At 41.0% G+C, this 12,250-nt stretch overlaps 1 protein-coding gene across 1 annotated transcript; it reads left to right on the top strand.

Moving 5' to 3' along the window:
- The first annotated feature begins 22 nt into the window (after positions 1 to 22).
- MISFA (mitochondrial sheath formation associated) lies at positions 23 to 12,102 on the top strand. Its single transcript, XM_074372263.1, has 2 exons — positions 23 to 9,548; positions 9,982 to 12,102. Exons 1-2 carry the CDS (start codon positions 9,480 to 9,482, stop codon positions 10,072 to 10,074), a joined length of 162 nt encoding a protein of 53 aa, XP_074228364.1. The 5' UTR covers positions 23 to 9,479; the 3' UTR covers positions 10,075 to 12,102.
- The last annotated feature ends 148 nt before the right edge of the window (positions 12,103 to 12,250 follow it).

Genomic DNA, 12,250 nt, shown 5'->3' with positions numbered 1-12,250 from the left:
ACGCGTGAGCGCCAAGGGAACCACGACCCAGCTTGCTGGGAAGAAACGTGGGGACATCTGTGGAGAGGAATAGGAAGACCCGAGGAGAAGCAGTAAAGGAGGTAGAAGATATTGGCGCTGTTCTGGGACAGAGTTTCGAGAAGGATGTGTTAAATTCAGCAGTGTATGGAGAAAGACCAAGACCCAAAATTGTAGTTGGATTTAGGAACGGAGAGGTACTGGAACTTCAAAAGCAAAATTTCAGGAGGGTAGAAAGGAAACCGGAGGCAGGAAAAGCCTTGTCAGAACTGGGAGATAAAACAGCTTAGTGAGGGTGGTGCAGCAGGGGAGGGGTTGGCTTTTTTGGAGGGATGCGGGGTGGGAAGCATAACCATGTTGGTGGTAGAGAGAGGAAAAAGCTAGGGGAGAAAAAGAGTTTGAAAACAAAAGGAGGTAGCTTGGCGGATAAGGTCATCTGGAGAAGGAAGCCCAAGAGATGCAATTTGCTGACTTTGGTCTCCTTGAGTGAGTTACTTACCTGCTTTGCACCCCTAGTTTGAGCCATTGGGCCTAAAAAGTAGCAGGAGCTGGCTATTGTAACTGTCAAGAGGCTGAGTGGACGAGAGGGTGGTTGTATTTATAGGAAGAGCCAAAGGTAGGGATGCTTTTAGGAGAAAAAAGTGAAAGGCTGGAAGAAGCGTTTATTCATTCAATAAACTTTTGTTGAGGACTGGCTATTTGCTAGATATTGTGAAGAAGGAGTAAATTTTCCTTTACCCTTTTAGCTTCTTCTAGATGGTCTAAGAATTAAATTGATATGAGATAAATTAACAGGAGAAAATCAAACAAAAGTTGGTAATATGTATACCTACAAGAGACCTAGAACTGAGTGGCTTGCCAAAATGGCTAAAGCCCTCACCTTAAATACTATCTTCAGCTAAAGGCAAAAGAGGATATTGGGGGTTGTGGTTTGAGACTTCAAAGGGGAGAACAGCAATTCACATGGAGATAGAAAGTAAATGTTTGGTAAACAAATGTTTGTGGGCCTTGCAGAGACCTCCAGACTCTGATCTCTAGATTCTGACGATTCCCCCTTCCCCCAACACCTAGCCCATGTTCTTTGCAGATACCTCTGGTGATAGCTTAATTAAGGGGACAGGCCCTCCATCTAAATTCTTTTAGGCAGTTAGGAGGAGGGTGAAAACAATAACTCTTCCTGGGTGTGTTGAGCCTTAAAAATAATCATCCTAAATTAATCCTCCTGCCAGAGACACATTTTAGGCTGGCAAAATTTCCTCCCCTACAATATTTTTCTAGGTCTGAGGATACGGCAGTGAACAAAATAGACAAAACTATCAGCTGTCCTAAGACTGCCATTCTTTCATTAGTAGGAGAGTGAAACAATAAATAAGTTAATTAGACTGCATGTTGGAAGGTAATTAAGTTTTTATTTTTATTTTTAAATTTTTTAAAAGGCAGGGTCAGGAGGGTATGTTTCCTTGAGGTGAGAGAGTAAGCATTCCATATTACAGTGCATACAAAGCAAAGACCTAAGACACCTATTCTTGGGGAGACTCAAAACAGCAAAAATGCTAAGTCAGAAATAAGGGAGAGCCACAGATGGTTTAGGGCAATGATTCTTCCAGTGTGGTCCCCAGGCTTACAGCCTCAGTGTCACCTGGAACTTGTTAGAAATGCAGAGTCTAAGGCCCCACCCCAGACTTAAGAATTGCAAACTCTGGGGGTGGGTCAAGCAAGCTGTCTTAACAAGCCCAGGTGATTCTAATACATGATAAAGCCTGAGAACCACTATGGGAGCTTTGTGAACAACTGTGACTCTGCCTTGTCAGCGCCCTCCCACCAGTGATTATCAGGAACACACCCATATTTAAACAAGTTGTGTTGCTTACTCCTTATGGTGAGGGAGCAGATCCTGTGGAGAACCACTGAGACAGTTGAGTAAGAGTAAAGAAAGAACCTATTACAGGATTCAGGCTTTGGGTGATTTGGGTTTAAGGAATTGAAACTTTAGATCAGGTGCTGTCAGGAGGCAGGGAGAATTCCCTGATTGGGTATCTCAATAAATGTCATCTCTCAGATGAGCAAACCAGTGCAGGCGCAGATATGGCTACAATTGGTAAAGAAGCAGTAGTCCCTCACAGTAGCAGAGAGACGAGGATGTTTGGTATTTCCTGGGTTGCACACTGACCTTGTTTTCTCTCTTCTTAGACAAAATTATGACGTGGCCTTGTTTTGTCTCACTTTATCGTGGTCTGAATGACCCTGTCTGATGTTGGTGTTCTGAGAGATTGTTTATATCCAACAGGAGACTAACATAGCATGGCTGTGAGGGCCAGGTCAGCTTCTAACAACACTGAGACTAGCTGTGTCAGTCCCGTTTCCAGATGAAGGGACTGTTTCTTTCTTAGGCTTTTACTCTGAGAGACAGAGGAAGCTACCACAGGGTTTTGAACAGAGGAGTGATGTGACCTGGCTGAGCTATAAAAGAATAAGTCTGACTGCTGTGTTGCGACAAGACTGTATAGGGGAGCAAGGGGTGGGGAGTCGAGGGTGGAGAGTGGAAACTTGGAGACAGGGTTGGAGGTGAGATTGAAGGGTTAGAGGCTTGTTAAGAGCACTTCAGCCAGATCTAACAGTCTTCAGAAACAGTGGAACTTCCAGGGAGTCTAAGAGCTAATAGATCCTGTCAGAAATCCATTAATCAAGGAAAAGCTATCAAATTAAATGTGAGGCCTGAGCAAGGTTCTTCAATCTTTTGAGTCTTTTATGGAAGAGGCCTTCCATCCAAACCACCAGTTCTCTTCTGGTTTAATCACTATGAATGAATTACAGGCTCTGTGAACACTTTATGCCTGTGTGAATGTATGTGTGTGTGTGTGTGTGTGTGTGTGTGTGTGTGTGTGTGTGTGTAGCTATCCTTTCCTATGTGGAAGGTACATTGCTAAAAGTTTTATGTGCTTTTTTACAGTTAATCTTTATAAAACCCTATGACCGAAATGGGATTACTATCAATTTATTATCTCAGTTTTACTGATGAGCAAACTGAGGTTTAGTGAAGTATTACCTATTTCCCTGTTTCTGAGATTCTGTTGAGTAACAGATGTATTACTGACGATGTTTTGAGGGAGAAAAGATTACAAAATTAAATGTACATACCAATTTTAACATTTATACCTATCTGAAAAGAGCTTAAATGTAAAAAGTGTACACCTTAAAATAGAGGGTATATGGTATAATTGGCTGCATTTTACAGATAGGGAAACAAAGACTCAGGAGATTAAATTATTGCAGAAGGTGATGTCAGACACCATGTTCCTAATCTGTGCATTATGCTGCCTCTCTTAATGTGGGAAGCTGTGATGAAAATTTGTCATTGAAAATCTCTAGGAGGCTGGAATTCTGTACCTATATTTACTTAGCCATAAGAGGAAAACTGTGTAGTACAAACATTAGCTGACTTCCAGTATGACCCACCTTTATCTCTTAAAACTGGCGCTCCTAGATCCTGTAATCTACCCAGGCTGAAACATTCAATCTTCTGCAAGACACTGTGTCTTCCTCCCTGCCTTAGTGCCTGGCTGGGGTATTTTACTGTACTGGTGTCCCTGTCCACCTCCATCTCCACCCCCTCTTTCTGTCCCAAGAAACTGAGGCCCTGTCAGATCTCACTTATCTCTATATTCTTGATGCCTGGGGTGCTTGAGTTTATGCATGTCTTCATTCTTCTAATATTTGGTAAGCCAGATACAAAGAGGTCTTCAACAGAAAGTTTGCTGAATGAATGAAAGTATAAGGGGACCTAAGCCATAGGGGGAAGATGGTATAGGTATAGTCTACTAGTTCTCAGACTTATTTGAGTTTCAAGCTTTAAAAAAAAGATCTGTTGAAAGATATAGACCTATCCCAGAAAAGTACACATGGCGATGTATACAGTCCATTTTGTGTCCAGTTCAGAAATGTTCATGGATCCCCTGAAGCCCATCTCTGAACCCTAGCTGAAGAAATTCAGATATAGTTGGTGGGAGCATAACCTGCTGCAACCTTTGGACAGAGTAATCTGGCATACCTTTACCTCCATAACCTCACTTTTGGGAATCTGTAAAAGTACCAGGATATATGTACAAAGATGTTAAATATATTAAAAGGAAAAGAAAATCCCCAAGCTAAGAAATGGGAGAAGTGTATATTCTGCATCTTTGTTTGCAGCTTGAGAAAAAGCACAAGAATGGCTTGTTTAAAATTAGAATTTTTTTCTTGGTGCTCTGCTTCGATCTCTGTTTACACTCTTTGCTTTCAGTTATGGGTCCTATCAGACGCACTGTTTAGGGATGAAACCTTGGTATTCTGAATATCAGACAGATATATCCTTATCACTTACTTCTTAAATTTTTTAAAATTGTAAAATACGCATAACATACAATTTAACATCTTAACCGTTTTTAAGTATACAGCTTAGTGGTATTAAACGCATTTATAATGCTTTGCAGCCATCACATCTGTCCCCATAACTCTTTTCATCTTGTAAAACTGAAACTCTGTACACATTAAACAATAACTCCCCATTCTCCCTTCCCTCCAGACCCTGGCCACCACCATTCTACTTTCTGTCTCTATGATTTTGACTACTCTAAGTACCTCACCAATGGAATAGAGAGTCCAGAAACAAACCCTCACATATGTGGTCAATTATTTTGGACAAAAGTGCCAAGACCATTCAATGGGAAAAGGACAGTGTTTTCAGCAAATGGTGTTGAGAAAACTGGATATCCCTATGCAAAAATTAAGTTAGATCCTTATCTAACATCATATACAAATATTAACTCAAAATAGATCGAAGACCTAAATATTAGGACCTAAAACAATAAAATCTTAAAAGATAACATAGGACAAAAGCTTCATGACATGGAATTGGCCGTGATTTCTTGGATGTGACATCAAACACATAGGCAACAAAAGAAAAAAAAATAGATGAATTGGACCTCCTGAAAATTTAGAAATTTTATACATCAAAAGACAGTATCATTTACTCCTTAGATGTGTGGAGCTTGTATTGTTGTTCATTGGCTGACAGTCAGCGTTATGCTGTATCTCAGGCTGTCCTTCCACAAATGTCCTTTGTTTTTATGGCCATGTTTTCATGCCCTTGTAAAATGAAACTGCAATCTTTCTTTTCTTAAACTAGTTTTCTTTTGTAAGGATTTTATTATAGCCCCTCCATTTTCATGCTCTGTCTGAACTGGCATACTTTTCTTGTCATTTTGCTGCTTCTCTGGTTTAGTAAAAAAGTGGCAATGCTTAAGGGAAATTTGTCTAAGAAATTTTGTCTTTAATAATCCCAGCATTGTTTATGGTGGTAAGAAGTTGGGAAAAAAAATCTAAATGCATATTGTGCCAGTGACTAATTTATTGCCATTCAGTTCCAAATCCACCATTCATTGCTTGCTGTGCTGTAATGGAATGTTGGGGTCATACTGCAGGAAGGAGAGACTTCCTAGTTCCAGTGTGCTTTTGTTCTTCTTGGTCCTACTGTGTGGCTGCCAGTGGCATGTATGGGGATGTCCAGTGGTGCTCACCTCTGCTGAGTTTCAGTTGCCCCTCTGCTAGTGATACAGTTTGCCAGTGAGTTCTTCCTGCACCCTACAGGGTGGCCTCTTAGCACATTCTGCTGGCATACCCCCAGAGGGTGGATTCTCAGCAATAAGCAGTAAACCTGACAGACGTTCCCCACTTCTGGAGACTTCTCAGCAAATTCCACCAGCACCTGGTTACCTACGTACCAAGTCTCGCCTGCAACAGGTCATTGGATTTCCCTACTATCCAGTTGGTCATAACCACTACTTCTCCACCAAGTTTTGTATCTCAGCCCTGGAGGGGAGAGGACTTTTCCAAGTTTGTTCCTTCCTTGGGTATTTTGCCTCATCTCTAGAGGTGGTAGCTTCTCCCTATATATGCTATTCCTCTAATATAGCATTTCTACCTCTTCGATTAATCTCTTATTCCCAGTTAATTCTTTTTATTAAACTTTCTCTGTTCAGATTACTCTGTGGTTTCTAAATCCTGGCTAGATCTTGACCAATATATCCATTATTAGGAGAAAGATGAAATATACATGGAGTATTTTGCAGGAATTGAAAGGAAATTTAAAAGATTTCTGCTTCTGTCTATGAAGGATCAACTGCAACAGGAATTGTCGCCTCTCCATAAACAAATAGAAAATTGCATAAAATACATGAAATAATTGTTTTCAGATTTTACACAAGGGGCAGCTGCAGACTGTGAACTTTGAAAGAAAGGAAACAAAAGAGATGAGCCTTACAATTGCCCCAGCCTACTGCCCAGAGGCAGCAGCAGAGAGAGGAGTTATCCAAACCAGGCTGAGCTGAAAAAATAAGTAGTGGCATACCAAGATGGCCAGAGTGCCAGGAATTTGCAGGATGGAGTCCTGAAAAGAGGCAATTCCGCAGAGAAAAGAATTCTGGAGATCTCCACAGGGGCTCTTGTGAGTCTTTGGCTGAGTTCTATCTGTGCATGCAAAGGATAAAACTCCATGAAGCCAGGAAAAGAACCACCCAGAAACAATAGGCCAAACACTTCCTGGAACTCCCAGATGCTGGGAGTTGTGGAAAATTCTAGATTGGAAATACCTAATGCAATGGGCATCAGAGAGATTGCTCAGAAGGCTCATAGCTCAGTAGTTCAAATAATTATCCCTAGAGTAGAGCCTGCTCTTGGCCCACAATAACAAAGTTTAAAACAAGTCTCAGAAGAATCAAACTGATCCCAGGTAACTTAACTTCATCCCAGAAGAAAACCCAATACTGTTGAAAGGAATAGAATGAAATCCAGCACGCAGCACTGTAATATTCAACATGTTGAACATCCAACCAGAAGTTACCAGGCATTCAAAGAAGCAGGAGAATATCGCCTACAACAAAGAGAAAAATCAGCCATTGAAATAGCCCCAAAAGTGACAGAGATGGTAGATTTGACACAGGGTCCTTAAAATGTTTATTTTCAATCTTACAAATAAGCTCAAGGATGTAAAGGAAAACATGAATGTGATGTGCAGAAAAATGAAAGAATTAAAAAAAAGAAATTGGACTTCTAGAGATGAAAAATACAGCATCAAATTTAAAATACACTGAATGGGATTAACAGAAGACTAGAAGAGTAGGGTGAAAGATGAGTAAACCTGAAAAAGACAGCAATGGAAACTATCCAAAATGAAACACAAAGAGAGAAAAAAAATGAATGCAGTACCAGCAAACTGGAACAATCTCACACTGGTTACAATGGTTTAATACACATGCAATGGAGATCACAGAAGAGGAAAGTGGGGATAGAAAAAAATGTTTGAAGAAACAATAGCCAAACATCTTTCCAATTTGATGAAAACCATAAACCCACAGATTCAAGAAATTCATCAAACCCCACATAGAAGAAACATGCAGAAAATTACCAAAGCCACCTCAAAATAAAATTGCTGAAAATCAGTGACAAAGAGGAAAATTTTTAACTTTCCCTATGATCCAGCAATCCCCCTCCTATGATTTACACTAGAGAAATTAAAACATGTTTACTCAGAAAGCTATACACACATATTTATAACATCTCTATTCAAACTAGAAACAACCATAGTGTTCTTTGACAGGAAAATTGATAAAATGGTACATCCATACAGTGGAATCATATTCAATAATACAGAACTATTGTACAACATGAATGAATCACAAAAGCATTAATGCTCAGTGAAAGAAACTTATGATTCCATTTATGTGAAGTTCTGAAAAAATGCAAAAGCAGATCAGTGGTTGCCAGGGGCCAGTGAATTCACGGGGAGGGGACTGACTATAAAGGAGTGTGTGGAACCTTTTGAGATTATCACAATTTATTCCATCGTGATTGTGGTGGTAGTTACAAGATTGACACATTTTTAAAAACGCATCAACTGTACACTAACTATGGTGGTATTTTGTCACATGTAATTTCTACCTCAATAAAACTTATTATTAGAACAAAAAAGGAATGTGTTTAGTTTTTTTTATCAATTGGCCCAGGAGGATATCCATGATGTATTGTTATAAGAGAAGAGCAAGTTATATAGTAGCATATATAGTATGATCAGCTTTGATTAAAAACACTGAAAAGCCGTTTCTGTATCCCTGTATATGTATAGTGATGTTTTCAAGCTTGGGAGAAGTCTTTGGCAGAAAGATACAGGCTAGGCAGGTAACATTGATTATATGATGGGGTTGAGAAAGAGGGGAAGAGTATTACCTTTTTCTTTATACATCTTTGGATGGTCATGTATTTTACAATGAATACCCATTGTATTAATAATTTTAAAAAATAACGAAAATAAAGGGGATATGAAAATAATAGGGAGATGTGTGTGTAAGAAGAACTCTGGTAGAGAGGGGTCAACCATGTCAGTGCAGGGAGGTCATAGGGAAGGAGATGAGGTTGTTCAACTTGACAAAAAGGAGATCTTTGGTAACCTCTGAGAGAAAGTCTAAACAGTGGGGTGCGGGCAGATGTCATAATGTGATGTATGGAACAAGGTATGAACTGGAATGAAAGGCTTTGGGTGTGGACCACTTGTTTAGGAAGTTTGGTCTTAAAAGGAAATTAAGAGATGGGACAGTGGCATTGAGCTTCAAGTGACACCTTGAAGGTGAGAGCCACCTTTGCCCAACAGCTGGAAGGAAAATGGGACCTCAGTCCTAACAACTGCACAGAACTGGGAAAAAAAAAAAAAAAAGGAGGAGGGGACAGTTAGGAATGGAGGCACAGCATCAGCTGGAGTTTTTTGTGAGGAGAGGACAAGGATACTTGTGGCTTCTTGAAGGACAGAAAAAGAGAACCAGTGGAGAGGCACTGACCATAGGTGTTGAAGAATGGTATAAAATGGTGGTTTGACCACCTTTGAGTTGGGAGGGGAAGGGTTGCAGGGACAGAAATAAAGAGACTTCTCATTTCCCTAGAATTCAGTTTGTTTCGTTCACAGCTGGCATAGACCTATGAACACTCCTTTCCTTCCCAGTCCCTGTCTCTAGTCTAAAGAGCCCAACTTCCCAACAGACACCTGGGCCCTGATCTGGAGCATCAGCTGTGTGACCCAGTGCAGGTCACTTAGGCCCTGCCTCAGTTTTCTCATTGGTAAAATAGGGTTGACAGTAGTACCTACCTTATTGTGGGACAGTGCATACAAAGAGCTTAGTTTGCTGCTCAGCTACTGGCCTGGGGGCAGTCTCTCTGATGTGTTGTGGGTCTGGGCCATAGGGTCAATGATGTCACAATGCCCTACTAGACTCCAACTTCTCTGCTAGGGATTTGTGGATCCTTTGGAGCTTAGGACTGGAACTGACATGCGAGACCTCTACCAACTGAGGGTTTCATGAGCATACTCCTTTGCCACAATCTTGGTGAATAGTCTTTCACTGTGCAATTGTGTCTTGGAAATTGTTTTACTTATTATCATGATTGTGCTTGGCTGGATGCTTTTTGTTGGATTTGCTTGTTACATGGGCACATTTCCGGAGTTTGTGGTAAGTAATGACCCTGCTTGTTAATTCCTGGTAGTCAGTCCTGGCTCTAGCTAACCCTCCCAACTGGGGTTTCTGACCAAATGGGAAAGATAGTCGAGGTCTCACCACTAATTAGAGGTCAGGATGTGATGGAAACAGTTTCCCAGGCTACTTCTTGTCCCATTGGGACATCTTTAAGCCTTCCCTGCCCCCCATTTGGGAACATAACATCACTTATTTCAAAGCATTATGGAATACAGAATTTATTAAGTGTCTGCTGGAGACAGTGCCTGACTTCTGGATTTCAGGCCAAGTGGATCAGTGGTTGCTGGTAGGACATTGAATGTGGGCATTGGTGGGAACTTTCAGCAGCCCTTCCATCACATATAGAGGCATTTACCTCCTGGACCAACCAGTAGGGCCACCTCTGCCTTTAAGTTTCTTTTTGCCTCAGCCTCCAACTCTGAAGTGGAAGGAGAGGTGGGCTGTTCAGGAGAGCAAGGCACGCCTAAGAAGCCAGACTTTAGATGAAGATCTGCAACCGTGAGTGCGTGTGATGGGCTGTTGGGCTGGATTCCTCTCTTTCAAGAGAACTTGGTAGCACCCTGAAATCTCAGTGGGAAGTTTACATTCCTCTGGAAAATAAAATAAACAGTGGAAGGGGAAAGAACTTGGGGAGCATTGCTGAGGACAACAGGCCAAGTTTCAAATACTTGTTGATAACCACGCCTCGTAGATATTTTTTTCAAAGACTATGCTCATCTATTAACTCATTTTCTCTGTGCAAACTCTATGAAAATTGGACCAGCCTTTCAATGCCCCTTTTGGCAGGTTTTGAAACTGGTGTTAATGTAAATTTGAATTCAAGTCCTAACTTTGCAATTTACTAACCATGTGACCTTGGGGAAGTTTAATCTCTGTGAACCTCTCAGTTTCTCCATCTGTATAATGGAGATATTCTAGTATCTTTCTGTTTTTATGCGGATTACATTTGGGAATTCATGTAGAGCATTTAATGCAAAGCTTGACAATTCACATTTAGTAAATGCTTACTTAACAAGCAGGCAAAATAATGAACCAGTCAACAAAGACTGGTGACAATGACCTCTGACTGTTTGCAAGGTCATACAAACCAACCTGATGTGAAGCTGGGATGCAAACATAGATCTCTGGATTTAATAACCTCTCACACTCGTTCAACTAGACCAGCCAGCCTATAGGAAACATAAATAGCAGTATCCTTTTAGCAGACCATCTCTTGGGTTTCTCAAATCCCACCCCATTTCATTCAGGCCTGTTTTTTCAAAGATGTTCCTATTGTTAAACTTAACTCTAAAAGCCTTAGTAATATGCTGATACAGAAGAAGTTTTTCTGGGAAGCTTCTCCAGAAAGCATAGGTATCTATGAAGTCCCAGCCACAAGTATACATTTTTCCCCCTCCATCTGCTCTAGAATTTCTATGAGAGGACTGAGCCAACAGTCAGACCTCTGTGGCGTGGATGTGGATGGAGGGACTGGGCACTTGTTTAGCTGAGCCACTGCCACACTGTGATCCTGACCAAATCACTGGGACTATTCTGTGCCTTGGTTTCTCCAGCTAAGAGATGAGCATAATAGTCCATCTCCCTTCTCTTCCCTTCTCAGGGAAGCTGTAAGGAGGCTTCCCCTGCATGATGATGTTTTTAAAAATGTAAGATTTTTCTTCTTTGAATAGCCTAACAATAGTATATAAGTAATTGCTCATAGCATACCATCCTCCCAGTTAATCCAGGGTATGTTTTGTTTTGTTCTTGACAAGGTTTTTTGTGGGTTGTCTTTTTTTTTTTTTGCTTGTTTTGTGCATCTGACTGCATAAAACAAGTAGCCAAATTTTTGGTAGATAATGAGTTAATAAAGATAGGATGCCAGCTAGATCCTAACCACACTGAATCACCAGCGAACAGGGCCCTTCTGATAGGGATTCTTTAGCCCCTACACACACTGTCCCATAGCTACTCACTCTAACTAGTCTTCAAGGTCACAGGAGTTGATGTCACAATTGGTGTCTGAGCTCTGCCCCCCAAATAGCCATGGTGAGCCCTTTCAGGTCACACTAGACCACAAAACTCCTCAGCCAGGAGCTATCACGCTGGACCATCCACCATCTGGTCTTGAATGAAGAAGATAGCCCAGTTTCCAGGACTCAGGGAATAGAACACCACACTTTTCAGAACCACCTGTTTTCCCCGGCACACACCACCAGCTGAGCAAGAAGCCCCGCAATGATCGTTGTCTTATGGATGCTTCTCATTGCAGGAACAATGTGGAAGGGATATAAGTATCCCCCAGGAGGGGTAAGTGTGCCTTCAGCTTTGTTCTCTATTCCTACTTTGAAATGTATTCCCAGGGATACATGAACTAAGCATCAAAATCCAACTCTAGTAACTTTAGAAACAGATACTCGTTTCTCTGTTAAAAAATTTCTGTAGCTTACCTACTTCTATTATTCACTATCTACTTAGAGTTGAGAGAGTTCCCTCTGCCCTTCATGTGATCTTTCATACATCTTTTCCTAAGAGTCTTTACTCTTTTTAAGTCCTCATGCTCACGGGACATTTTGTATGTTCAGCTTTTAATACCACTTCTTAAATTAGCCCACACCAGCAACCCACGTTTAATTGTCCCTCATCAGATAAACACTGGGCTGTAAAATGGTTCTGGTGGCAGATGTCTCTTTCCTGTC

This window comes from Camelus bactrianus, chromosome 10 (assembly GCF_048773025.1).
Source record: "Camelus bactrianus isolate YW-2024 breed Bactrian camel chromosome 10, ASM4877302v1, whole genome shotgun sequence".
Classification (NCBI taxonomy): Eukaryota; Metazoa; Chordata; class Mammalia; order Artiodactyla; family Camelidae; genus Camelus; species Camelus bactrianus.
The sequence above is the reverse complement of the archived record's forward strand: the minus strand, read 5'-3'. Positions and strand labels throughout refer to the sequence as shown.

Coding starts and splice junctions, on each gene's coding strand:
- MISFA (XM_074372263.1), top strand. CDS start 9,480: ATGATTGTGCTTGGCTGGATGCTTTTTGTTGGATTTGCTTGTTACATG. Junction 9,549..9,981: donor GCACATTTCCGGAGTTTGTG/GTAAGTAATGAC, acceptor TTTTTGCCTCAG/CCTCCAACTCTGAAGTGGAA.